Source organism: Cygnus atratus, chromosome 1, assembly GCF_013377495.2.
Source record: "Cygnus atratus isolate AKBS03 ecotype Queensland, Australia chromosome 1, CAtr_DNAZoo_HiC_assembly, whole genome shotgun sequence".
In the NCBI taxonomy this organism is placed as follows: Eukaryota; Metazoa; Chordata; class Aves; order Anseriformes; family Anatidae; genus Cygnus; species Cygnus atratus.
This window is the reverse complement of record NC_066362.1, coordinates 206,351,977-206,378,671: the sequence shown is the minus strand read 5'-3', so window position 1 is coordinate 206,378,671 and position 26,695 is coordinate 206,351,977. Positions and strand designations below refer to the sequence as shown.

At 46.5% G+C, this 26,695-nt stretch overlaps 1 protein-coding gene across 3 annotated transcripts in view; it reads left to right on the top strand.

The window, feature by feature from the left end:
- The first annotated feature begins 4,081 nt into the window (after positions 1–4,081).
- Positions 4,082–26,695, top strand: part of UVRAG (UV radiation resistance associated) — a 95,213-nt gene continuing 72,599 nt past the window's right edge. Inside the window, exons 1-6 of one of the 3 annotated variants that reach the window (XM_035560497.2) lie at positions 4,102–4,206; positions 5,804–5,977; positions 19,957–20,074; positions 21,404–21,438; positions 23,644–23,805; positions 25,411–25,485. In XM_035560497.2, the coding sequence (XP_035416390.1) occupies positions 5,942–5,977; positions 19,957–20,074; positions 21,404–21,438; positions 23,644–23,805; positions 25,411–25,485 (426 nt within the window). In that variant the 5' untranslated portion in view covers positions 4,102–4,206; positions 5,804–5,941. Of the gene's footprint in view, positions 4,207–5,803; positions 5,978–19,956; positions 20,075–21,403; positions 21,439–23,643; positions 23,806–25,410; positions 25,486–26,695 lie in introns of all 3 variants that reach the window. The other 2 variants (XM_035560496.2, XM_050708039.1) reach the window with 2 other exon arrangements.

Genomic DNA, 26,695 nt, shown 5'->3' with positions numbered 1-26,695 from the left:
AAATTCAAATGACAAGTTCCTAGGGCGTCACTAAATTACACAGGGTCCTACGTAACACCAGGCGTACAGCTGAGATTTGCAGGACTCTTCCAACATGACCGCTCCTGTGGGACTGCTGATACACCAAGGATAAAAGAAGCCACGGCCCTCCCCAGGTGCATCTTGCAAATACTCTGGTTAAAATAATCCGCCAAGCCTTATTAATTAGCAAACCAATTATTTTAAGCCCAAAAGGGATGATTATTTTGTTTGCACTCAGACCTTATCCAGGTTATTAAGTGTCTCTGGATTTCCAGATTAGGTTCTTTACCATGTTGAATGGTGACATGAACTAGGCAAGGGCTGGACTTAACCTGTCAAAGCTGATGGAAATCAAATGTAAAATGAAAACCTTAGCCCTGGTATTCCCTAAAAAGACCTCAGTACTGCTGTGGGTATGGTATCATGTATAAATACCTTTTTTGTAATGTCCTTGTGAACAGGTCCTTGTCACAATAGGACAGGATAATAATAACAAATAAATGAATAGAAAGTGTGAAATTTGGAATATGAGGCCAAAATCTCAACTAGCATGAGCTGGAAATCTGCAGGAAGTGTAATTTTTTTTTTGAGTTATATCAGTTCCACTGCTATGAAATGATTAATAAATTAACATGGGCTTTGCTGACTTAGGCTTATGTCTGAATTTTCCTCTGGGGGAAATTTTGCTCTTTAGTACCTGAATTAAGGGTTAGATCTCTCAGTGTATGTTAAGCAGCAAATTAAATGCAATCTCCATATACAGGTCATGAGAGTCGCTATGTTGAAGTAAGTCATGTTACTTTGCTAAACAAAATCTGTATTTCAAAGGAAGAGAATTCAGAGAGTTTTCAATGAGAAATTCATTGAACTGAATAAAAATAGGAAAGCCCTGCTATTGCTCCACAGCATGGGAGTCTTTCTGCAGGTAATGCCTACTGTAGTGTAGCATGGACTTTGAATTCATGAAATCAGCATAAATTGGTCACAGTGTATTAGTTTACTGAGGACAGAAAGCACTTGAAGTTGCTTATATCCTACCACACTATTAATTTTTTTTTTGCAGTGGTGGTGTTTCATTGTTTAGTGTTTCTCTGTAACCTGCAGGAGTGTCACAGCGGTTGGGTTTGTGCAGCGAGGCATTGAATTTCTGCTGCGAGTCCAATTGTTCGCGTCTGTATTAACTAAACCCAGAATAACTCCAGCTTATGACACCCATCATCTCAGGATTCACTGATTTTTTTAAATCCTCTGATGTTTTGGGCAAACAAGCAGTGGCATGTTCATGCTGTTTCCATAAACCATTTTAGTGTTTTATCTCAGAAATAGCCCTATTCCTACAACTCCGATCTTCTCTGATATTATACAGAATTCTGAGCTGGGTTAGTTTTGCTGGAAGAAGCATATCTAAAGAATTTCTAAGTCATAAAGCATTACTAAGTCTCTTGACTTTACGAAAAATTTTGTTGTTCCAAATGTTTTTCACACTTCTGGAATAAAGACTGAAAAACAAAACAAAACCAAACCAGATTTCATTCTAGAAAGCAAGTTTCAATATTCCAGCATGAAGATAGAGTTCAAAAGCAAGGAGCACGCGCATTGTAATGAACCAGAAACCAGGAGGTGAATAAAACTGATACAACAGGTCCAAAATTACTATGTTTAAACCTCCAGCTTGAGAACATGGCTTAGGAGTCAGAATGCTTGAAAGTAATGCACTTTACTATACCACATACTGAAACAGCATGTTATTTTTTTTCACAAGAAGAAAAAAAAATAAATTTCACTAGTTCCCAGAAGATTTTCCAAAAATACATCACTGTTTGGAAATAATTCTTCTAATCAGAGACGGCAGCATCCAGAATTCAAACACAACTCCAGGCTCACAGTGTCTGAAACTTAAGCTCGAGGTATCAAATTTATTGGGCACCCCCACACAGAATCACCCGATTCAGTTAAAGTTTTGAAAAAAGACCCCACTCATATGTCACTGTGTGGTGAAACCACCCACGCTAATCAAGGGACAGTCTGTCAGCTTTATTTTTCACTCCTAAGAAGTATTTTGGGGAAAGAAGGGTGGAGGATGAAAGAGCATGACTTCTGCAAGGACGGCCATCCAGCTCCAGAAAACTTGACTTTCTGCTCTATTTTTCCTTTTTAAAATTATTTTTAATATGTTCTCCACAAACTATCCAAGACTGAAATGCATGCTAAAGACAATATTGGTACAACTACATCAACACAGCATGAATATTGCACGACCATGAACGGTGGAGGTGCATGAAGACGTGGTGGCCTTCCACTGGAGGTCTTCCTGGTGAGGACGTCCGCACCAACAACCGTGGCTGGAGGCCGCACGGGGCCGCTTGGAGGAGAGGACAGGAGTTTCCAGCGCTGCACGCTGTGCTCAGCCCTTCCAGAGCCTCCCAGCCTGGTGGGAACAGGCATTTCCAGTGCCGCGGCGCACTGGGGACAGGCATTCCCAGTGCTGCTGCTGGGGCGGCAGGACAGGCGTTCCTGGCGGAGTGCTGCAGTGACGGCTGGTTTTCTGCAGCCAGCCCGGGGTCCCGTCCCTGCAGCGATGGGGACGAGCATTTCCAGCGCGGCTGCCTACGCTGGGAAGGCGTTCCCAGCTCTGCAGGGCACCGTAGGGACCGGTGGCCCCAGTGGGACATGGGGACAGGACTGGCGCTCCCAGTGCTGCATGGTATGTGGACGTGGTATGGCGGTGGTGGGGATGGTCCTCCTGTCAGGGATGGAGGTTGCCCAAGTGGGATGGGATGGAGGTGGGCAGCGTGGAGAGGGCTGTGTCAGGCTTTCGTGTGTTGGTGTCAACGTTGACCTGATGTGGGGTGGGTTGGTGTGATGTGGGATGGGTCAATGTGGGGTGGGTTGGTGTGTTGTGGGTTGGGTCAATGTGATGTGGGGTGCTTTGGCACGGTGTGGGATGGGTTGATGTGATGTGGAGTGGGGTGGCATGTTATGGGGTGAGTTGACATGATGTGGGGTGGGTTGGCCAACAGTTGGGTTGATTAGTGTGGGTTAGCCAACTGTTGGGTCGGTTAGTGTGATGTAGGGCAGCTTGGCGCGTTGCGGGGCATCTCAGTGTGATGTTTGGAGTATGTGTGGGGTGGGCTGGTGTCATGTGGGACAGATTGGCACAATATGGGGTGGGCTGGCGTGCATGTAGGGCAGACTGGTGTGAGCACTGGAATGACGTGCGGCGTGTTGGCATCCTGTGGGGTGGATCCAGCTGTTGGGCTGGGCAGGATGATGTGGGGCAGGCTGGCGAGATGAAGGGCAGGTAGATACGATGTGGGGTGGGATGGCGTGTTGTGGGACAGCTTGGGGTGGGCTAGCATCATGTGGGGCACGTTGACATGACATGGTTGGTGCGTACATGGGGCAGGCTGGTGGGATACGGGGCATTTTGCTGGGATACTGGGTGAAATGGTGGGATATGAGGTGGATTACTGGTGGAGCCAAGGGACCGTGCCTTTTGGGACTCAGCACCCGCCCTGTGGGGACGCCGGGCCCGGACGCCCCTCAGCAGGCTCAGGCCGCTCCCCGTTGCCATGGCGACATCTCCCCCCCCTCCCTTCCCGCCCCCGCCCCCCGAGCAAAATATTTTCGTCCCCCCACGTGATATAAACAGCTCCCCACCACCACGTGACGCGGAGGGCCGAGAGACGTCAATCAAAACCACGGCTCCTCCAATCCCCAGCCGCTCCTGCCGGCGCCGTCCCGCCTTCCGGAAGCCAGCGCGCCAATCAGCTCCGGGCTCCCTTTTCCAACGGTTTGACAGAGGCGGCCGGAGCGCGGAGCAGATTGACACAGCCCTCAACCTATAGCACCTCAAAAACCCACCCGTCCTCCCGCCTCCGCGCAGCGCCGACCAATGAGCGGGCGAGCGGCTCGCGAAGCCCCGCCCCTCGCCCCGCCCCCCGGCACTGCGGTAATATGGCTCCGTAGCGAGCGGCGCGGGTCGGTGCCGCCGCCGCCATTAACCCCTTAGTGCCCGGCGGCGGCGCGGGGGGGGGCGGCTCGGGGGCGGCCCGCCGGGTCCATGCGCAGCCGGCGGCCGGCCGCTGCCCCGCCGCACCCAGGATGAGCTCGGCCGCCGGCCCCGCCGCCCTGCCCCCGGGCTCCGCCAGCCGGGCCTTGCATGTGGAGCTGCCCTCGCAGCAGGTACGGCCGGGACGGGCCGGGGGGAGGCGCGAAGGGGGGGGGGGGATCCGTGAGGGGTGGGGGTGCTCTGAGGTGAAGGGGGGCTCCCCTGAGGTGTGAGGGTGCTCTGAGGTGAAAGGGGGGAGTCCCTGAGGTTTGGGGGCTCCCCTGAGGTGAGAGGGGGGGATTCCTGAGGTGAAGGGGGGGGCTCTTCTGAGGTGTGGGATGTTCTGAGGTGAAATGGGGGGGGGTTCCTGGGGTTTGGGGGTGAGTTGAGGTGAAGGGGGGGATCCCTGAGGTGAAAGGGGGGACCCTCTTGGGTTTGGGGGCTCCCCTGAGGTGAAAGGGGGGTTCCCTGAGGTGGAAAGGGGGTTCCCCTGAGGTGTGAGGGTGTTTTGAGGTGAAATGGGGAGGTCCCTGAGATCTGGGGGGCTCCCTGAGGTGAAAGGGGGGCTCTCCTGAGGTGTGGGGTGCTCTGAGGTGAAAACAGGGAAGTCCCTGGGATTTGGGGGTGTGTTGAGGTGGAGGGGGGGGTTCCCTGAGGTGTGAGGGTGTTTTGAGGTGAAATTTGGGGGGTGTTCCTGGGGTTTAGGGGTGTGTTGAGGTGAAGAGGGGGCTCCATGGGGTATGCGGGAGCTCTGAGGTGAAGGGGGTGTTTCCTGAGGTGAAGGGTGGCTCCCCGGAGGTGTGGGGTGTTTTGGGATGAAATGGGGGGTTCCTTGGGATTTGGGGGTGTGTTTAGGTGAAGAGGGGGCTCTATGGGTTATGGGGGTGACTTGAGGTGAAAAGGGGCTGGTCCCTGGGGCTTGGGGGTCTCTTGAGGTGAAGGCAGGGCTCCATGGCATGTGAGGGAGCCCTGAGGTGAAGGAGGGGGTTCTCCTGAGGTGTGGGGTGTTTTGAGGTGAAATGGGGGGTTCCCTGTGATTTGGGGGTGTGTTTAGGTGAAGAGGGGGCTCCATGGGGTATGGGGGAGCTCTGAGGTGAAGGGGGGGGGGGTCTCCTGGGATGTGGGGGTTTCTTGAGGTGAAGCGGGGCTCCCTGGGGTGTGGGGGTGTCTCGGGGTGAAGGGGGTTCCCCTGAGTTGTGGGGGTGTCTTGGGACGTGGAGGTCCCTTGAGGTGAAAGGGGTCCCCATTAGGCGTGGGGGTCCCTTGAGGTGAAGAGGGGTCTCTCTGGGGTATGGGGATCCCTTGAGGTGAAAATGGGATTCTCCCTTAGGTGCCGGGGTGCCTTGAGGTGAACGGATGGGGTCCCTGGGGTGTCTTGGGGTGAAGGGAGGGGTGGGAGGGCTGACTGCGGGGTGTATGCTGGAAAGGAGTGAGAAGTCCCCTCCCCAGCACATCCTTCCTTCGCCTAACTCTGTTTTTCCTGTTTGCTGATACTCGGCTTTGGGTTTCCTGGGCAGCCGTCCCACTTAGCCGAGCGCTTTAATTTCGGACAGCGTTAGGAGGCAAGGTTAAGTGAGGTAGCCTAGGCTCTGCTCGAGGGTTTAGCAATCTGTATCGGCCTGTGCCCTTTCCCCTCCTGCCTGCTGCGCCTTACTTTGTGGTTCCAGTCAGCTTCGACAGCGGTGCTGGAGGGGGGGGATAGTGACTTAGCATGCCTTTGCTTTTCTTCAGAAATTCTGCGCTAGGGAAGCGCGCCCTGGAAGTTTTGGTTCGCTGCCCCTGCGCCGTCGGTGGCGCGTGGTCTGAGCTGCTTCAGCTGGGTGCTTCCAGGTGTGAAAACGAAGCCTTGCGAGAGGAAAAAATCGATAGATGGCAGCTGGAAATGAGGCTGTAACCGCTCCTGGGGTGAGACCGATTTACCAGGCCTTCACTCAGGGGCAGAGGAAGGATGGAGATGGCTCTTGGCCGCAGGAGCAGGGGGAGTACTGACCCTGATTTGAGAGCAACTACTTACTCTAAAACGCGGGCCTGTTCCGCGTTAATGAAGATAAACACAAGCTCTCTTTTGGATGAACTTTACAGGGTGCTGAGCGTCGTTCAGGGGATCAAGTACTGCCTTCTGCCTGCTAAATTTCTGGTTTTATTCTTTCCCAGGCTTGTGCAAGAACCGAGTGAACGCTGCAGGGAGAAGCCTTAGTATTAGTCACTGGAATTCATTTGTGAAAGTGAGACCAAAACAATCTTTTTTTTTTTTTTTCCTCCTCTGGGAGTAGAAACTTTTGTAGGAGTTCGTAGGAACAGAAACTGAATCATCAATTAGAGGCTGTTCCAGTCAAGTAAATATTTAGTTTGAGTTCTGTAGGATGCTCGTGGAGATGCTGCAGAGATGTTAATTGTAGCAAGCAGAAGCCTGCAACAGTCTGAAGTGTTGTTTTGCTGTGTGCTCTGCCTGTGTGTCTGTATTTTGTGCCAGTGCTTGCCATCGAATCGAGAAGCTCTGAAACTGCCGTCTCATACGCAGATAATACAGTGAAAGAGGATGATTTGTTACCTGAGCTTAGAAGTCTCTTACCGAACTGCAAAATACCTTCAAGGGGCTGTCTCCCTGCGGGTGTTTCACTGCAGAAACGAGAAATCGAATGGAAAAGTCACTGCAGTTTAGTGCTCCACCTGAATAATGCAAAAAATGTGTCTGATCCGAGCGGGTGCTGTGTAACGCAAGGTAATGTTTGCTACCTGCTAGCACGGAACGTGACCCAGCGATTTGTTTCAGTAGGCAGCTTTCTGCAGAGCACCTGGTGCTGCCTTCTTGGAGTATAAGGACGAATGTGAGGTGGTCGAAGTCATGGTTATAAATCTCGCTAAAGAGTAAATTCTCAAACTTGTGAACTTGAGGTGAGTGCTTTTAATGACCGAAGGTGTGAGTTCAGTTTAGATTTAATATTACCTGTGAAATTCACGTTGATTAGAGGCAGGATGACCTGGCTTAAGAGTGCATTTTGCTTTTTTCTACCTTTTAAATGGGAGAAATAGATGGTGGAGCTGTAAAGAAATGCATCTGGTTAAGCGTAATTCCAATTTGTGTCCTTAAGTAACTGTTCCATTATATCCTTTTTTTTCCCCCCCCTCCTGGAAGAGCAAGTCTAGCAACTGAAAAAGTCTTGAAACAACTGCACTTGAAAGCAGAAATTCTTTAGCATTATCTCTTCCTGGCTGCTTGATGCAAGAAAGCCAGGAGCGTCGTGATAACTTCTTACTGGTTTGTAAAAGCTTAGAAGAAACTTTTCAGTCCTGTCTTTATAAGCAGTTCGAAGGAATAGGGGGACTCAGACCTTTCGGACTTACAATCTAGGTGGGAGAATTTGGACAAAAAAATGCAGTCTTTGACGTAGAGCGGCCGGTCACGCTGCAGTCAAATGATCTGCTGGATGTTACTGTGTTAATTGCTGACCAAAACAGATACCGTGTGTGGTTGGCTAGAGGCAGGAGCTTGCTAGAGCAGTCTGCTTGGACTTCAGCACCAGTGCTTCCAGCACTTAAACTTCTCCTTCATGCTGAAACCGATAAACTTTTGCTGTTGATTCCAGCTTCACTACTTTATTGTGAACAAGGTGAATTACAATGGGGGGAGGCAAACAAAACCCAGCGTGGATTTCAGTGTAACAGGTGAGCGCCAACTCAGACGTGCAGCAGCTTACTGCCTCTTTGCCTGGGATGAAATGTCACTTCTGAAGTGATGCTTCACAGCTCATGCCCGAGCGGTTTCACTCTGCACCAGCCGGGGGGGGTGGGGGAAAAAAGCTCATCAGCTGCTTGACTATCAGCCAGCTAGAAGGTAAAAAGTTTGGGCTGCTCCTGTCGTGAAGTTCACAGGTCTGACTGAGCAGCTGCAAGAGGCTTTCTTCTGGAAATCATCTGTGCATTACTTCCAAATTATTGGAGAAAATGACATGTGATGCTTAGACTGTACATAAGGCATTTTGTGCCTGTAATGGGACTAAGTAGTGCTTCCATCTCTAGTAGCGAGACCTGCTTCTTTCCCAGGAAGTTGTTCAGCTCTTGGACCCCTATTATTGATAACTTGATGTAGAAAAGAATTCTGCTCTCTGGGTAATGGACAGGGAAAAAAAGCCAGCTGTTGTAGATACTAAGGGATGCACTAGGAGCCGTGTTCTGAGCTAATTTTCTTCTGACAGAGTTTTTAATTCCTGCTTAGTGCTGGAAAATTGTGTTTCAGTGTGCCCTGTTGTGCTTACGTCCTAGGCGGGTTTCAAAGGTGAGTGATTCAAACGCTTTGGATGTGTTGCAGAGGAGGGTGGGTTTGGGGGAGCTGGAAGTGCTGCAGTGAACGTGGACGTGGTGGTAAGAAGGGAAGGGGTGAGCTGTGTCACTGCACGTAGCCGTGAACATTGTCAGGGCAAAATCAGGTAACCCAGCATCTTCTGTGTCTTTTAGCTCGTAGCCATCTTCTGTCAGGCGATGAAAGTTCCTGTGGAATGGAGCAGCAAAGAATTTTCAGCCCCAAAGGTCAGAAGCAGGTGTTCAGGCAGAGCAAACGTTTAGTGAAGCTTCACAGGGACGTTCTGTAGCCTTCGTTCACTTTCAGACTGGGATTCATAAAGAACCAGTTGGAATTTGATGCTTTTTTTTTTTTAAGAGTCCAAGGGCAGTGTTTGGTAAATATAACTCTGGTGGCTTCAGTACCAGCTTAACTCTGGGAGCAGCCTAGCTTGCGTTGCATGGGCAGAGGGTAGAGATGGGACCTGGACTGGTTCCTCGTTGGGCCATGTGAGGCTTCCTTGCTCTCTGAGCTCCAGCAAAACGCAGAGCATCACCTTTGTTTATACCCAGTGCTGATAAGGACTTGTCAGACTAGATGTGGGCCGGTTTCACGGAAGGCATGTTGGTATTTCCAGTAGTTGGGTAAAACCGTCGTGTGGCCAGGTTGTATTTTCTGTTACCCCAGCATTGCTCAAGCAATTGGTTATCCCTGTCCTAAACATTCTTGGCAGGGAAAAGTCCCTTGCTTTGACTACTGAAGATGAAAACCAGATTGAGGAATCGAAAAACTTCAGTCAGCCAAACAAGGCTCTGTAGCAAATACCTACTGGTAGGAAGGAAGTCCCCCAGAAATCTTTGCGTGTGAAACCACACCGTAAGATTTCTCTTCCATAACTTGCTTGGGATGGAAAGGGATTGAACTCGAAGACTGTGAAGGTTCTTTTGGGGTTTATATTCTTCCTTCGTGGTTCTTACTGTAAAGAAGCGGGTAGTTGTACAAGAAACTTCCCGTTGAGCTCCATTTATTTGAGTAATGTATGCTAAACATCGAGGAGTCTTGGGGCTTTTGGAGTCTCTAGCAGTTGGATGAGCTTGACGTAAATACCTCTGAAACGTGTTACTGAGCTCTGTGAAGCCAGGACACAAAGGAATGGAAGTCGCAAGTGAAGTGAACTGTAAAGCAAGAGGTGGAAAGAACTTTCCAGGAACACAAGTTCGTCTTGACTGAAAGCATTTCTGGCTTCTGATAGTAAATCCCAGCTTATTTTTAGCAGTCGGAAGCGACGATCCGGGGTAATTAAATACCTCAGGTACGTACATGCTTTTGATATTTGAAGCGATCAAAGCGAGTTGAGGTAAAGCAACATGAGGTAAATTAGAACGAGTTGAAAATTTCCAAATTACTTTCTTTAAAGATGCACGCAGCTCATAAATAATGCGGGCACCGTGGCGTAGACGGGTGATTGAAGGTGTTGGCAGCTGAGTTTGCGAGGCGTTGTGTGTGGGAGAAGTGAAGAAACCTGCTCTTTGGGCTTGTGGCTGCACACGTACCAGCTCTGCAGCGAAAACAGCATGCAAAAAGCATCTCTTCTGGAGGCAGCTTTATGTAGCTATTGTTACATATTCCAGTGAGTAATATGAAAACAAATCTGACTCTTAAATATTTGACTTCCTCTTTCCTACGAAGTGTACTGGGGGAAATCTGAAAGGCAGATGGAAAGTGGTGCATTTGAATGCTGCTTTCACTTCTCTCTGACGCGCACGGTCTTCAAACGTGGAGCGGGGAGGGAAGAAACCCTCCAGTAAAACACCAACGTGGGAGCGTTGACCTGGCGATCACACACACGCTGCTTTCTCCAGCTGCATCAAGGTCTAGCGCTTGGCAGAGACAGATGCCAGTTAGGAGGAAGTAGCTGCTGTGAAACTGGAACTGTAGCCCTAAAGTTGCAGTTAATCTGGGGTAGGTCTGCCTGTTCATCTGGGGTTAGATTTTTGCTTTGGATAATGTACTTTTTTTTACCCCCCTTAGGAATGCAAGTGTGTTTTGGAGACTGATCCCTAAATATGATCTGTAGGAGACTGCTCCGTCAGCTGTAGTAAATCAGATTTGATGCTTTATTTAGGAAATATGGAGGGGGGGGCTGTCAGAAACTATTCTGCTGTTTGTTTAGATGGGAGTTTGTTTAAGGTGTTTGGTGGTAAAAGGTGTTTGTTTAAGATGGGAGTACTGTATGTGTGTAATCCCTTGTTGTTTGTACCTTAAATAAGCACCTAGCAAGAGGGGCTTTGTCTGGCCAGTGGGGTCAGTGCCTGTAGGATTTTCTCAGCCTCAGTTCAGAGCAATATTTTCTTGCACACCGGGAGTTCTTGCTCTTTGGAGTTGGGTTGTTTGCCAGCTCGCTTGGGCTGTTGCTGTTGTGGTGACCACAACCAAACACAGCTGTTGAAATAATACAGAGACGGAGCTTGATTTGCCTAAGCCTCCGCGTGGCCTTAGGATTTTGGTATCGAATCCTTCCTGTTAACGTTACATTTAAGTGAGTTGTGTGTTTTTGTCGCACCTAACCGTCCTGTTTGCATCCTGAGGCTGAACAGCCATACCTTCTGTCCCTGTCCCTACCTCACCTTTTAAATAAGAGGCTCTTCCTGCAGCGACGAGCACAGGTTGATTTGGGACGTGGGAAAAAGGATGAAGATGCAGAGGACCAGTGAAGAGTGCGAACAGTGAGCCCGCACTGCGTTTCCGTCTTGTTCTTGGTTGTCTCCTTGGTTCTGAGCCCTAGGAAAGGGACGTGGATTTTCTGCGTGAGATAATGGTGTACAAAAAGGAAGTTTCTTGCTCCTGCATGGTCGCTGGCTGCTCACCCCCTCGCTCTGAGGTAGAACTTGGTTTCTGAGGTGCTCCCCAGGGTAAAGTCATTAAATAATGAGGAAAGGTCTTTGTAGTCGTCTCTGGGAGAGAGGATGCAGGGGAGAAAGGACCAGAGGGCTTAGTTTCTTTGAAAAGTAATACGTAGCCATTCTGCAGTCAGCTCCCCTAATTGTTTTCTGATACTGCTGTTGCTGTTTTAATCGCCATTAGAGGCGTAGGTTGTGCCACAGACTGCCATGTTTTGTTGAGATCGTGAAGGGCTCCTTCGCTTTCCAAGAACAATTTTTCTCCATCTGTGTCTACATATGCCGTGTCAAATACAGAGCCTTCTTATTTCCTTATCATTCCTCCTTTGTGTTCTCCCTGAATCAGCGGGGGAAGGCTTTTGGACAGCATCTTTACTGTGCTGACCGCTCATGTTGAACTTCCCAGCGCAGGGACAGGAGGAGCTGTTGCAGAGATGGATGAGTGGAAACCAGGGAGTCTCAGCACGCTCAAATGAGAGTTTCAGAGGTTTCAGACCCTTCAAAAGTCTTTCAGATGTCTGTGTTTTCTTTTTTTCAAAAAGAAAAGGGAAGCACCTTCATTTAAGGAACTGTAAACTAGAATCCACAATTAAACAGCTGTGAAAATGTTGAGCCCATGATGAAAGTAGTCTTGTCTTGTGCTTATTTAGTTTAGGTAAATAGCACTGCACAGAGCCAGCGTCTCGTTCCTGCGAATGTGAGAGAAGAGTTGTCTGTATGCACATTGTATCTTCACAGGAAAAATGCAGCTACAGTCCTACAGTGTCTTTGAACTGGTGCGGGCCTCAGGCGTTACTCATACAGGTACAAAAGACGGTTGCCAGGAGGAAATTAAGTGCTTAAAAAGGCAAAGAAGTTACTAAACCGCTGTTGGATCCCATCGTTTGTCACAAGGAGACTGAGATACGAAGGGGGTGCAATTACAGGGAGATCAGCAAATAGCTTGCTGACCTACTGACGGTTGTGTGAGGGCCTCGCTGCCTCCAAGTGCATCCCGGAATGACATGAAAATAGAATTCCCCAAATTCCTTATGGTTTGGCCTACAGAACTGAATAGAAAATGCTTCTGCTTTGCTTCTGAAATGGACCCGAAGTCGTGTTTGATTCTCTTGACTCAGAGCTGTCAAAAGACGAACTGTGGAAAGTGAATGTTTCATTGCGAAACTCCGCAAATCTTCCCAGCAAGTGTGCAAATCAGAAGACAACATCTTCTTGTTCCTCGAGTACTGTAAGCAGGGGTTTTAAGTAGCCATGCAGCTGAAATGCTTTGCTCTTAAAGGCTTTGCCTACTGCAGCGAGCTAGGCCAGCCCTTCTGGGAGGTCTGAAAATTTAAGGCAGGCTGAAAATTTATCTAAAATTGAATGCTGTATGAATTCGTGTCTACCATTTGTCTGCTGAGTACGCAGGTCACACGGCTGCTGCTCAGTATTCACACTGGTACACGTTAAGTGAAAGCAGGTAGATGGTGAAAATCTGGGGAATCAGAATGTTGTAATATCAAGGTGCTGTGATGACAAATGATGCTCGTGTTGGCTGAATACAGTTCATGTTTTGATAAGCTTTTTATAACTCAAGCTTTTATGCTTTAAAGGAAACAAAAAAATGACTGCTGAGAGCCACAGAAGTGTTCAGACCCACACAGCTGATCTGAAAAGCACAGTTCTGTTGAGTTTGAAATAATGAGATTTGCTGCAGTGACATTTCTGTTACGAACTAATCTTTGCACCCTGCTTTAATGCTAAAATAGCTGGAAGGATTTTGCTTAAATTCTTCCAGAGTCACTGCGGGTCATCAAGCATGCGAGCTAGGAAACTCTTAAGAAAGCTGGGGGAAACGGGAATGTGTAGCAGCTTGTGCAGAGGTCAGGCTTGATCCTGGCCTGGAAAGAATTCACGGAATATTTCTTTTAAAGAAAGGCAGCAGTCTGAAAACCGGAGAGAGTGTCTAAAGGCAAAGACTACGTCATGGTGTTTGAGTTAAAAATTCTTACAGGTAGGGCACCCTGTTTGCGGCTAAATAAGCAGAATTGGTGCTGAAGCTGTAGCGCCTGCTGAAAGTCTTTTATAATACAACTTCTGGAGAAAAATGGATGGCTTTTCAGGTAAGCAGGCCGCTGGGAGAACCCCCGGTGCTGAGTTGCTTTTGGCAACGCTGTGCTCCTTAAGTCATTTCTGTAAGTTTAGGCTTTGCTTGTTCAGGATGGTTTCCAGCCTTGTCACACTGGTTTCACCCCTGTGTGTTTACACTGTATGGGAAGGCAAGGTTGTGCCCCCTCGTCCTCCCCCATCTACTGGTTCGTTCTTGAATAAGAGAGGCTAAATTGAGCTTGTACGATGCCTTGCCTGCGATATGGGTTATGTGGGGTGTCACCGGGAATTATTTGATAGCATCAAGATGGAGGGGCCCTGAGGACGTCTTTTATAAACCCATGGCTGGATTGGAAAAATTCTTCCTGGCCAAATTTAAACTTCCTTCAGGACGATGTGCTCACATTTACCGGGTCCCCTAACAGTCAGACTGTTCCAACAGCTTGTGAATCCTGCTCAGGAGCATGGGTGCAGCAGGATGCTGACATCCCTTTAACATCTGGAGGAGTTTGCAGCTGTTGCTGGAGGTAACTAAACTGCTTGCCGAGCTTTAGTTTGGAGGCTCCTTCGACACCTCTGCAAGTTGATTGGAACGTGCCAAAGTGCTAACGTGTCTGCGAAGAGCAGGAACTCGTGAGCAGGTTTGCTGAAAGAGTCGATGTGAGAGAGGGCAGTAGGAGGAAGGTGAGGGATAAAGACCAGCAAAGCCTCCCCCTTTTCCCAGCACCTCATCCCAGTGCTAATAAAAACGGTAGGCTTCGTGTGAGGAAGAATGGGCTTTGCTGTTGCTCAGATTTATCATCTGAGCTTCCCAGTTCGTGGCTGGAGCCCGAGCTGGTGGCGTGGTAGATCAGCAGCAGAGATAGCAAACTGTCTGACTGCGTTCTCATCCAGCCTGGATGGAGTTGCGTTTTCTTCTGGGGTCGCTGGATTCTTGCGAGAGAATAATAAGGTGGTGTGGACAGGACAGGAGTCAGAACTCTGCATTCTTGGTTTTGCTACCCATTGTGTGACCTTGAACAAATAATTACGAAATGCCAGGAATGCTTGAGGCGGTTATAGGTAGTCACTGCTCCGTGTGGCTCCGTGAGCAGCTGAGTTCAGGCTACAGCAGCGCACAGCCCCTCTGTCTTCTGACTCTGTCCCTCTTCTCTGCTGCCTTCTCCCCCATTTCTGCAGGGATTTTGTTCATGGTACTGGATTGTTAGACATATTCGCTTGTCTTTTTGTTGGATTAGCCTTACCATTTCAGCTCCTCAAGCCCAAAGGGAAGCAGAGCGTGGTGTCTGGATCACTTTAAGCTGCTGAATTTAAAAAAAAAAAAAAAGTTATCCTTCCTCTCCTCCCGCCTGCTGTTCACCGCTTTTGTGGTGGTTACATCTGTGGTGAGCTGAATTGGAGGAACCTGCTCGAGTTTAAAACTAACTCTTTTTTTGCTCATTTTACCTTGGCTGCGTTCTCTGACCCTCACCATGAAACAGCACAAACCCACAAGAAAACACTGAGGGATGGGGGACAAACAGCTGGATGCTTGGGGGGGTGTTTTAGGTGCTTAAAGATCGTGGTATCTGTGTGTGGAGGGAAGTGAAGCAATAAAGGACTGGGTGTTTTCAGGCCTTTAAAGCTCAGAAGACTTGGTAGGCTGAAGAATTGTGGGATTATCTGGTGAAAAAGCGGAGTATTAACAAGGATGTTGGTCAAAATGCTTTATTCCGGAGCAGCCTGACTTGTTTATGGCCTGTGGTAAATCTGGAAGGATTCCCGGAAGGTCGTTGAATGGGAACAGCAGATACATTAAACAGCTGATAATAGTTCTTCAGAATGGTGAAAACGGAGTGCTTTCCTTAAATAAGAAGAGATGCCTGACTTTTCAGAGGATGGAAAAGTGCATGGAAAGTCCCGCTTTGTAGCAGCTCTGGAGGCTGCTTTTGAACTGTAGGAAGCCACATCTGTGGCTCTGCGGAGGGGAGAGGTGAAACCTGATGGCAGGTCTGCTCTCGGGGTTTTTTGACAGCTTTCCTGAGCAGCCCCTCTATGTATCTTTGGGATATCACAAGCTACAAGCATGCAGCTATGTTTACCTCTAACAGTGTAAAAGAACCTGGTCTGTATCTTTTATTTGCTAAGGGATCATGAGTTTCTTACTGGTTTGTGTTCACTTACTTTCAAGGTAGGAGGAAGAACTAATTTCTTTTGTGTAGGTTAAAGAAACTGGAGACCAGTGGTGGGTGGTGCTCCTCAGGGGTTGGTATTGGGACCGGTGCCATTTAACATCTTTGTTGGTGACATGGACAGCGGGATCGAGTGCACCCACAGCAGGTTTGCTCGTGACACCGAGCTGATGACACGGTGCTCAGGGGCTGGAGCAGCTCTGCTGTGGGGCCAGGCTGAGAGAGCTGGGGGTGGTGGGCCTGGGGAAGAGAAGGCCCCGGGGAGAGCTGCCAGCGGCCTGCCAGGGCCTGCAGGGGGGGCAGGAAAGCTGGGGAGGGACTCTTGGTCAGGGCTGGGGGGACAGGACGAGGGGCACCGGCTGGAGCCTGGCAGGGGGGAGGCTTCGGGGAGGCGTTGGGAAGAAATTCTTCCCTCTGAGGGTGCTGAGGCCCTGGCCCAGGCTGCCCAGAGGAGCTGGGGGTGCCCAAGGCCAGGCTGGATGGGGCTGGGGGCAGCCTGAGGTCGGGGGACATGTCCCTGTTCATGGTAAGGGGGTGGAATTAGGTGGGCTTTAGGGTCCCTTCCACCCCAAACCTTTCTGTGGCTCTGTGATTGTAGAGACGCTACGTAGCAGCTGCTTCTGCTCAATTACAACTCCGACTAGCAGTTAAATCAAATGATAATAAGGCCTGCCGTGCAATTTCACTGCTTCATTAACTTTCTTGTGAAGTTCAATGGCCAGGACAACTGTGGCAATCAAAATAACTTGCATGTTACAAACCCTAACATCAGCTGTTAGACCTGCTCTACCACCGCACCGAGCAGTGATCCAGACTCGCCGTCACCGAGGCTGCGCGTGCCAAATCCAGAGCTGTTGGGGAAGTTAAATTTCCTTTCTAATGCTGTCACTTCTGCCTGTCAGAGCTTAGCTAAATCAGGGCTCTGCTGAAAAATAATATTTTTGCAGAAAGAGATCTTATTAAGGTGCCTCGCGTGGTGTCTGAGATCTTCGGTGCTGTGCTGCTGATAGACTGTAAACTGTTTGAGGAGCTCGTGGTGAGAATTATCTGTCCTTATCTGCATATTTTGCTTCTCTTATTTTAAGAAAGCAAATCCTGAGCAATCAGCTTGTGGGCACAGCTGGCCTCTTCCAAGTTTTGTGACTCGGGAGGTTGCCAAAGCATGCATTTATTTATTTTTAGTGCTGGTGTTTTGGTTTTAAATTGGGCTTTTTGGAAGGGCTGTTCTGGAATGGTTGCAGAACATCTCATCTGTAAGCGATCCCTTCTTGCGACGAAGATTTTTTTGGTACTTTTATAAACGGAACAAATAGCTAAAACGTGTATCTAATGAGAAACGACTGCTTTTTCCTGCTTCACCTGACAATAAAAAAAGGGATTATTTACACCTGTTGTATTCAGGGTGAGGTGTAACGGGTCACTTCTCTGTAAAAAAAAATGGCTTCACAGTCACTACACATTGCCTGGCTGTGAGCCGCTTTTCTCTTGGCCTGTGAAAGCACCAGGCTGTAGCCCCGTGTGTCGCTGAAGCCGGCGGTGTCGTCGAAGCGGTCCCGTCGGTGTTTGGCTGCTCCTTGCTGCCCCGTCCCCTCTGTCATCAGCGCAGCTGCTGGCGTAGCCGCCCCGTGAGCCGTATTGAGGAGCTGCTCTGGTGAAAGGAACCCAGCAAAGGGGAGAGGTGGGTGGCTTTCACGTTCCCTTAGTGCACCAGTGCTGGTAGGAGCCCAGAGGAGAGCACGAGCAAGCCCCGGGGCTGGCAGCAGGTGAGTTGTGAGCTGCCAGCGATAGCTGAGCTGTGGCACAGCGAGGTTTTGTTGGGCATCTTCTAACATCTCAAGCGAAAAATGAAATGAGACACATAGGAGGTAAAACTTAGCAGAGATTTGAAAACACCTCGGAAATAAAGGTCGCTGTCGCAGGGCAGCTGCAAGGCTGTGAAGGGTTTTAGCGCCTGTTTGACTCGTCTCTTGGATTTGCCTCTGTAGCTGATGGTCTCCTGGCTAAAGCTAATTATCTTCGGTCAGGAGAGGTTAATTAGCTCCGAGTGCTGCCTCCATAGAGCTCCGAGGGAGTCTGAATAATCCGGTGTGGCATCAGTGATGTAGTGGCAACTGGGAGGTCTGTTTTCAGGATCCAAGTCCCTCTCTCGTCATGATCTGAGGAAAGTAAACAGGGAAATTGTCTGTACAGTTGGAAACTTGTTCCCTGCCAGGTAGGCTAATGGGCAAGTGGTGGGACAGAAGGGAGGAGGAGAGCGGTGGCTAAGTGGGAGATTGAAATAGGCACTCATTACCTGCCCTGGGTTGAGACCTGCGCCCTTGTGGTCTCACAGCCCCAGATTTATGCTCTCCCAACTGGTTTGGAAGGAGTGAGGCTTCAGATTTTAGGATACGTTCCAGACTTTGAAGGGCGCAACCAAGTTGCACAGCACGGAGATAAGGACTGGGCTGAGGTCTTCAAGACGCAAGTGGAGGTTATGACGCTTCAGAGCTTTTTCAAAACCCCGTCCTATATAATAAAGGAGGAGAAACTCGTTTGACTTCGCTTGAGGGTGACCTGAACCAGTCACACGATGAGCTTGCAGTCCTAAAAGGACCCAGAGAAAGTTGCCCTCGTTGGGTGTTTGGCATCAGAGTTTCTTTTATGAAATGGGCAGGAGAACTGCACAGCTGTGAGGTTGGAGCTGAAATAACGTACAGGGTCCATATAATTTTTAAGTGAACCTTATTCTTCCAGCTGACATTCTTGATGCCAGTTTCTAACACAAAAGACTGTGTAGTCTTGCAATTAAGCTGCTTACAGGATTATTATTTTTTAAATCTTACACTACATGTATATACTAGGAAGCAGTGGTGCTGTGATGTTTCTTGGCATCCTGTCTCAGGCCCTGTTTTTACAGACTAAGTCGTAAATAGACTTTGCAGCAATGAGGCTGGAGCTTATTCACCAGTGGCCGTGGGTCTGTCATGTGAACAGAGTCCTCCTACGTTAGTTTTCCTTCCTGTGATAACAGCCCCCTCGGCTGTCACGTTGTGATTCCAAACCTGATGCTGGCCTCTCAGCCCTTGTTAAAAACCCAGGACAAACGGCGGACAGGCAAGTTGCTGTCTCTTGGTTTTGCAAGCATTTCAAGTCCTCTTTTGGCAGATGCAGGAGGGTTTCTCTGAAGGTGGGTCCAGACTTGCAGATTAATGTGGTTTGGGGGGAAAGAAGCACGCTGTGAAGAGAAGCAGGTGGTAAAAGGACGTACTAAACCAGTCGTTTGAGGCTTGTCGGTGGTTTGTGGCCATCCCAAAAGGACAGGGAGCCATTTGTCCACATCCCCGAGGTAGGTGGGGGAGACACTGGTAGGCTTGAGAGGTGGTTTGGGAGAAGGGTTTTGTAATACCATGCTGAAGGGTTTGGTGAGAGCTTCATGTAGCCAAAGTGGCAGCTCGCTGAGGGTCTGTGCTATGCACGCACAGGTTTCCAAAGCTGAAACAAGATGCAAAGCTAAGCAATAATTTCAGAAATACTAGACTACCCTACAGAATTGCTTTAAGTAGTTAAAATGAACGATAACCTGGCAAGGATCTATATTTGAAGGTGAAGGGCTCGGTGTGCTGTCAAGCTCAGGATTTTGGTCACAGCTGTGAGAGCTGTTCTGGTACCAAGAGAGAAAGAAATGCGATGTGTGTTCCCACCCCCCAAGATACAGTATTATAGCAAACTAATGTGGTATTGGGGTTGGATGAGGTCACTAAAAGTGAAGATTTTGGTGATGTTTTTAGTTCATTCAAGTCAAGAACTTGTGGACCAGAATTTTCAAAATAACATACTGTATTGAAGCCAAGAGAAGGGTTCACTTCTCCAAGCTGACAGACATCGCGGGTGTGACTGTGCCTTGGTTTTTCCCTGAACTTCTGGATACATCTTTCTGATATGCTTTGTTTTTATTTAAGGGTGCTGTAACAGTTTCCAGGATTGCCGTGACTTCAGAAAGCTTTGTTCAGCCAGTTTCACGTGGCTCTGGGCTTGGTGGTGGATTATGTTAGAGATCTGTCTGCTAGTTTGTGTTGGAAATAATTAAAAAGTATTCCAAATGTGCAGAACGCCTGGGTGATGTTGCTGCTGTTCGGTGCTACTAATGTCACGTATGGATGGGAAGTAATTAATAGTTGAGATGATTTGGATGCGTTGTGTAAAAGTTATGTACAGGACACGAAGAATAGCTCGTTTTGTATATCAGCATTGCTTAATCTGAGCTCATGGGGGATAGTTGTTGCTCGCCCAGACAGTTTATTATGGCTTTGCTGAATGCTTAATGTTCACGCTAGCTCTTTGCCCAAAAAAAAAAAAAAAAAAAGGTGGAGCATCTGGTGTTTTTGTGACGACAATGCTTTGGAAATCATTAAAATACTTAAAAATAAATAATCTCACACTAAGAATTTTTTTTCTTGCTTTTAGCGTCGACTTCGTCATCTTAGGAATATTGCAGCGCGTAACATTATCAATAAGAATGGTTATCGCCTCCTGGATACGTACTTCACTCTTCACCTGTGTGATAACACCAAGATATACAAAGGTAAACCAGGCTTCTTGCCAACTTTTTTGCCAGTTACTGTTTGAATTCTTATGCTGCTAATTTTGTCCTTTTTTTTTTTTTTTGCCTTGATAACCTGCTGCCATTATTTGCTTAATCGACACTAACGGTGGAAAAGAGCTCTTTAGTTTCCTGAGCCTCATAAAATCTTACAGGGTAGGTAGGCAAGGAAGCAAAACAGATGGCAGCTTTGGTAGAGCTTCTTAGATAAACCTATTTTTGTTGCCCTCCTTTACCCCAGCCAAAAATTGGAGTTTAGGGAACTTAGGAACTTCCAAGCGCACAGAAAAGCAAAAGCTTTTGGAGCAAGAGTTGCTTTGTGTGGGAGAGAGCGTTCTGCTCTGTGGGTACCAGATATTTTACAGAGCATACACCAGTACTTGCTACTATCGAAGATCTACAAAAATAGCATTGTCAGCCAGTGACAAGAAGCATCCAGTCATCTGTGCTGCTTTTGATAACTGTTAGATTTCATTTTTCTCTAATGCTTTGCTTTCCATTCCAGCCCATCGCTCTTCATTATGGGGAGATGTTGTTAAAAACATATTTTTATGCTTTTTTTGATACTATCTATGCTTGGAGCTTTGCAAATGACTTTTGTTGCTTCTAAGTTTTATTTCCAGCAGTTGAACCTTGCTTTTTTGAGGATGCTGTTGTCAGAATATGTAACTTGTGAGCCTCCTGCTTGGACTGTCTTGTGGTGGTTGGTCAAACCTGTAATTGATTACTGCATCTGAAGGGTGGTTGTCAGCCTGTAGTTGTCCACCTAAAGACTTTAAGCTCTTTTTGGCTGGGAGAGCCAAGGTCCATGTGTCAGCAGTTGCTTATTTCCACTTAAACATAGGGTTCTTTGTACCTCTGTGAGGTGATTTGGCTGTTCACTTTCTAACCATCCGGAACAGGTCACCCTTGCTCTTCAGGAAAGGAGTGCAATTAAGCTTATCCCTCCTGCACTCTTCCAGGAAGATGTCACGTAACAAACTAGTCACAAATGGCAACCAAATGTTTTAAAGTGCTGGAACAGGTTTTTTTTTTCCCCCAGAAACCAAAGGCACAGGAATTCCTTAGGATCATCTTGGGTATAAAGATGAAACTTAAATTTAAATAACGACCTTTAATAAGTAAGTGTCAGTGAGTAGTTTAAAATTCAAATAAGTTTTGGACTAAAAGTCTTTCTTATGAATGTTACTGATGGCCTAGACCCAATGGCATTTGTCTTTGGTGTTACTTGTTCTAGCTTTTTTAATTTCAAATAAGATTTGTATCAGTGTTTGAACTAATTTAAGGGTATTTTTTACTTTTTTTCTTTAGAATTTTATAAGAGTGAAGTGATCAAGAATTCTCTGGTAAGTTACTTTCATATAAGAAAACCTTTCCTTTTGAAATTGTGTGTTTGCTGCAGTGTATAGGTTTCTCTGCTGAGTACTGTAACCATTAAATGCATGTTTTTACTCTGTTTCTGTTAGGAGCATCACGGTCTCCTCCTCCTTTTCAGGTTCTTTTCACAAGGGTAGGAATAGAGTGAGTGACTGTATAGTAGAAATGCACGTTTTATACGGCTGTGGAACAATGACCTGTTGGTACCTCTGCATTTGGGACTAAACGCTCAAAAGGCAGCGCGTTTTCATGTCAAAAAGCTTAACCTCAACATTAATCAGTTACAATATATCAACACTTTAAATGCTGAGAATGCCAAATAAGCAAAGTAACGTTAGCTGAATTTCTACTAGTGTCAGTAAATGTATTTCTCTCACTGAAGTATTCTTTCAGTGTCTGAGAACTGAATGTGTCATGCCTAAGGTCTGTTTACAGTTCATCTTTTTTCGTCTTTTCTCTGGCGTTAGCAACAGAAGCAGCTGCTTTTATTTAAATGTCTGCAATTTGCTTATTCAAGGGTGATTGTATACCATTTGCTGGGTGTACAGATTCATTAGAAGTGTCGTGTAGTTTAGCAGCCGTGGTGTAGAAGCAGAAACACTAGGCACATCCTCCCAAATAAAGGGAGAGTCAGACAGTGCTGTAGGATATACCACTAGATTCTTGGAAAATCTTTGTCATGTAGGTGAACGGTGAGGAACATCTACCTGCATGTATAAACAAATGTATATTCTCTACAGAGCTAATAGCTTTAAGAAACCGAGTATGGGAACATCTTAGTTTCTAAATTCTCCAGTTCAGAGCAGTGGAAGGACCAGAACTGAACAGTTTACTACAACTGAGAAGGGGTGGGTCTCTGTGGGAGTAGGATGTTGCAAGTGTTGGGCAAGGCAGTTTGAAAACCTGCTAAGTCTTTTTAATGTCTGCATCAACGAGGTAGAACTGCGCTGTTATGGCACACTGGGCTATAAATGCTTCAAAAGCCTTCTGAATGAAGAAAAAGCTGTCTGCATCTGCAAGGCTCCTTACTCAAGCTTGTATTTCTTGAGACCTTCGGACTTTCAGTTCTGCCTATTCCATATCAGGAAAATGAATAACAAGAAGGGAAACTAAGTGAAGGAAACAGGATGACAAAAATCTATATAAAAGGTGTAGCACTGAGCAAATTCCATACATCTCCTGTGGGCCTGGTATTAACGACCTGGTGTTCTTGTCTGAGTAGCTACCAAACATCTCTTTTCCTTGGGGAAACTTCCTTAAGTTTATTCCTTCTGTGAAACTTACTGGCTAGCTTTGCTCCTGCTTTTGTTTTGGAGGAGTTCACATTTCTGAGACCAGGAAATCAAGCAAGAGAGGGAGATATATATTTCCTATTTCTGTATTCGGACACCCTGTGGTTTAAGGCCTGTGGAAGCGCAAAAATTGCTAACTGGCTCTTGCTACTGTCAGTGTTGGATTGACTCGGTTTTGGTTGTAGCTTGAGCCAATTACAACAGATTCTGTAAATCCTTATTTAAATGTTATCAGACATGAGTCAGCTTTTGGAGTGTTTCGTGTTTGCAAATCTGAGTTCTAGTGGAATAGGAGGAAGTTCATCATTCAGCTTAACATATGCTACTTTGTGCTGAGATGCAAGCTCGATCCCTCACAATGAAGAGGAGCTCTTTGTGGCATCACTTGGGGATTGCCATCAGCATCGGTCAAAGAGGAGGAGAACGGGAACAAACCTGTAGATAAATTATGCCAACTTAATTATTGGGGGAATAGGTCAGAGTTTTAATTCAACTTTTGCAATGAAAGCTATACCCTGGTTTTCAGAAGCTAAATTATAATGTGGAAAATAATGTTACTTCCACTTTAAAAGTTCTTGATTTGGCTGTACTCAATTAATGAAGTAATTCTTCAGCGTCTTGTAATAGAAGGCAGCAGAGCTCACTGTTTCTGCAGTACTTTACAGCATATAGTATTTAAGACAGGAGTTGTCTCTTGAAATTAAAATAAGGAAGCAGCTGTTGGTTTCAACTCTTTGTAAACCCTGAAATGGCTGATGTTTAGGTGTCTTTTTTTCCTAAAATCCGTGTTTGACGTGGGCTTTGCTACATTCTGATATTGTGCCTAGATGTTATGACTGCTTTCAGCTGAAGTTGTTCTTATCCCTCTTTGAATACCACCAGAATCCAACATGGAGGAGTCTGGACTTTGGAATAATGCCCGATCGTCTTGATACATCCGTCTCGTGTTTTGTTGTGAGGATCTGGGGCGGCAAGAAGGAGCACTTTCAGCTTTTGATCGAATGGAAGGTCAACCTAGATGGTTTAAAGTACTTGGGACAGCAGGTAATGTGGAACAGGTCTTCTCTACTTCTGACTTACAGAAATGAAACAGCTAGATAAATATAGAATACTAAGAAAGGAAATGTACACATTTGAAGGGTGAACTTTAAAGTCTTATCGTCTAGATTTGTGTTAGTTTACTTCAGAGCTTTAAATCCTGACTGGCTGAATGTTTATTTAGTTTGCAATCATTGCCGACTGAGCCTCCCAAATGATACCGCTAGCACTTGGTGCTTTAAATTGCAATGCAGAAATTGATTCAAGAAAGTAGCAGTGTGATTGTACATACAGTTAAATGAACACAGGTCTTAACATTTGTGTATTTTACAGTTTCAGTTCATTCTCATAGGAATGACATGGTCAAAAACCTTCATTTTGAAGATTTTACCTTACAAGATTTAGAGAATTGATAAAAGTTTGGTTTGTCTCCTACTAGTAGCCTTTTGAAAGAGGTGAACAGCGTTTTCTGTATTGTGAAGCTTACAGTGAAAGTGGCTTAAAAGAAACCTCTATCACACAAATAATAAAACCACAAAAATATGGTGCCTTTTTAAATCATGTGTTATAATTCCAGCGGGCACTTCTGGACTGACTAATTGATGAGATCTAGCAGAAGAGCAAGAGTGAGGAAAAACTCGTGGGTTGAGATGAAGACAGCTTAAGTGGAAGCAAGAAGAGAAGAGGGAGGGTGGAAAACAACACAGAAGGGATGCAAAAGTAGTCACTCACTACCTCCCACCAACAGACTGATGCCCAGCCAGTCCTCGAGCAACAGCTGCTGTGGACAGACTAAGCCCTAGTTTTTGTTTCGGAGGGGAGGGCGATGTTGTGTGGCACGCAACTTCCCTTTGGTCACTTCAGGTCAGCTGCCCCCTCCAAACCTGCTGCTGCCTCCCCCAGTGAGTAACTGCAGGGGTGGAGTGGGAAACAGAGGTGGCCTTGATGCTGCGTGAGCACTGCTCAGTAGTAGCTGAAATACTGCTGTTACCAACGCCGTTTTAGTCACAGATCTAAAAGACAGCACCATATGGACTGTGAAGAAGAAAATTCCCTCCCAGCCAGACCCTGTATCCCTCAGTGTAGTGTCTTTTAATATTCCCTTTGTTTTTACTCGAGGGGAAAAAATGGCTCCCTAAAGAATATTCTCTAGTGCATGCTTTTATTTGAAATGTTCTTTACATGAACAGCAAAATATTAGACACAGAACTTGTTCAGTATTACAGCTATTATGACCCCAACAGCCTATTTCTGAGTATTGTTTTAGGTTAATATCACATAAATGCCAGTTACTCTTGAGGCTTCTTTGATTAATTTGCTGGTCTCTTAATTATTTTTTTTGATAGCTTGAAATGCAACAACAGGAAAGATGCTCTGGCCACTGTTTCTGATCTCGAGGTAGAATGGCCGAACATAATCAGTGACTGTTACTAAAGCTGTAAAGCAAATGTTTTTTTCTGTGGTTAAATTCACTTTTCTGTTTCATTTGCTCCTGGAATTGCAGGTGCTGAGGAACTGTTTGACTATCAGTCAAATGGAGCAGTTTATGCTCATCTGGACTGTAAAGCCATAGTAAGTTGACCTTAAAATGATTTTTTTCTTCTCTTACAGATACATGCAAGAAACCCAAACGAGATTATTTTTGGTCTCAATGATGGTTATTATGGAGCTTCATTTGAACAGAAGGTGAGGATCTCTTATTTGTTCTGGCTTGTTAGTGCTGGTGACAAGCTGAAATTCAGCTTCTAAACTTAAATCTTCACACTCGAGTGCTCAGAACATTAAAATGCTTTGTTTTGAGGAGTGTTTTTTTGACATGACAGAGCTGTTATCTCACTTCTGTTGCCTGGACAGTTGGAGCTATACATGGGAGACTTAGAGCTTAGCATTTTAAGTCCAAAGAAACCCCGATTACTGCAAATAAGCTTTGAGACTTTGTTGCTTGAGGCAGACACTTCATTCACACTTAAAGCATCTTGAAAATAGTGGGCTATTGAGACTGATTTTCATGGTGAATGTAAAACCACATTAAGTTGTGGTTATTGATCTTAAAACGAGAACTTGTAGCTCTTAAATTGAAGCTATTTGCCCTGTTGCAACCATTTCACTGTAATATTTGTTTGTCCAGCTAGTGAATGCAGCCAAATTATTTTATAGCAATGCTGATTACTACATAGATGATGAAAAAGGTTAAACTTACCTAATATAAATGGCACAGCTGACAGCTTTTTTTTATCCCAAGTTGCAGGTGGCAGTTCTGTCCTATGGATAGGTTGTGTAAGGAGTCTGTGGCTGGGAGAGAAAATGATTTTTGACAGTTTCTTCGTGTGCTGGAACCAGCAAGGTCCAGTCTTGTGGGGATAATCAACCCCACAGGTAGCTGTTCTTAAATGGGGAGAGTGCAGCAAGCGGCAAGGTGGCTGCTTGTGCAAAAACTCTGACTATATGCAAGCCTCCAAATTGTGTTTGGTATTTTGGAGGTTATCCTTCAAATATAAATGCTCTGGTATGTAGCTCAGGCTCTGCTTTCTGGTGCTGTTAACTCCGTTTTCCTGAAGCAGGATGCAATGCCAGGTTTTCATGATTTTAGTATTAGTAATCCAGGTTTGTATTCATCCAGTGATGGTAGTGCTGTCCTTAGTCTTGCTCCCAGGTATGTTTTGGTTCTTGTAGTTCTTGTACGTGCTCTTAGCGAAGTTGCAAGCACAGTCCTAGCATATGAAGAACACTTTTTTTTTTTTTGTCCTTCCCTATAATATATTCTAGCTGCAAGAGCTAGAATACAGAACTTATTTTGTCATCCTGTTCTCGAGCTTCTGGTTGCTTTTAGTCAGCTCCTCGACCTAAATATCTTCTGGTATAGTACGTACCTCCGGTATGTAAGTGACTTGTCTGC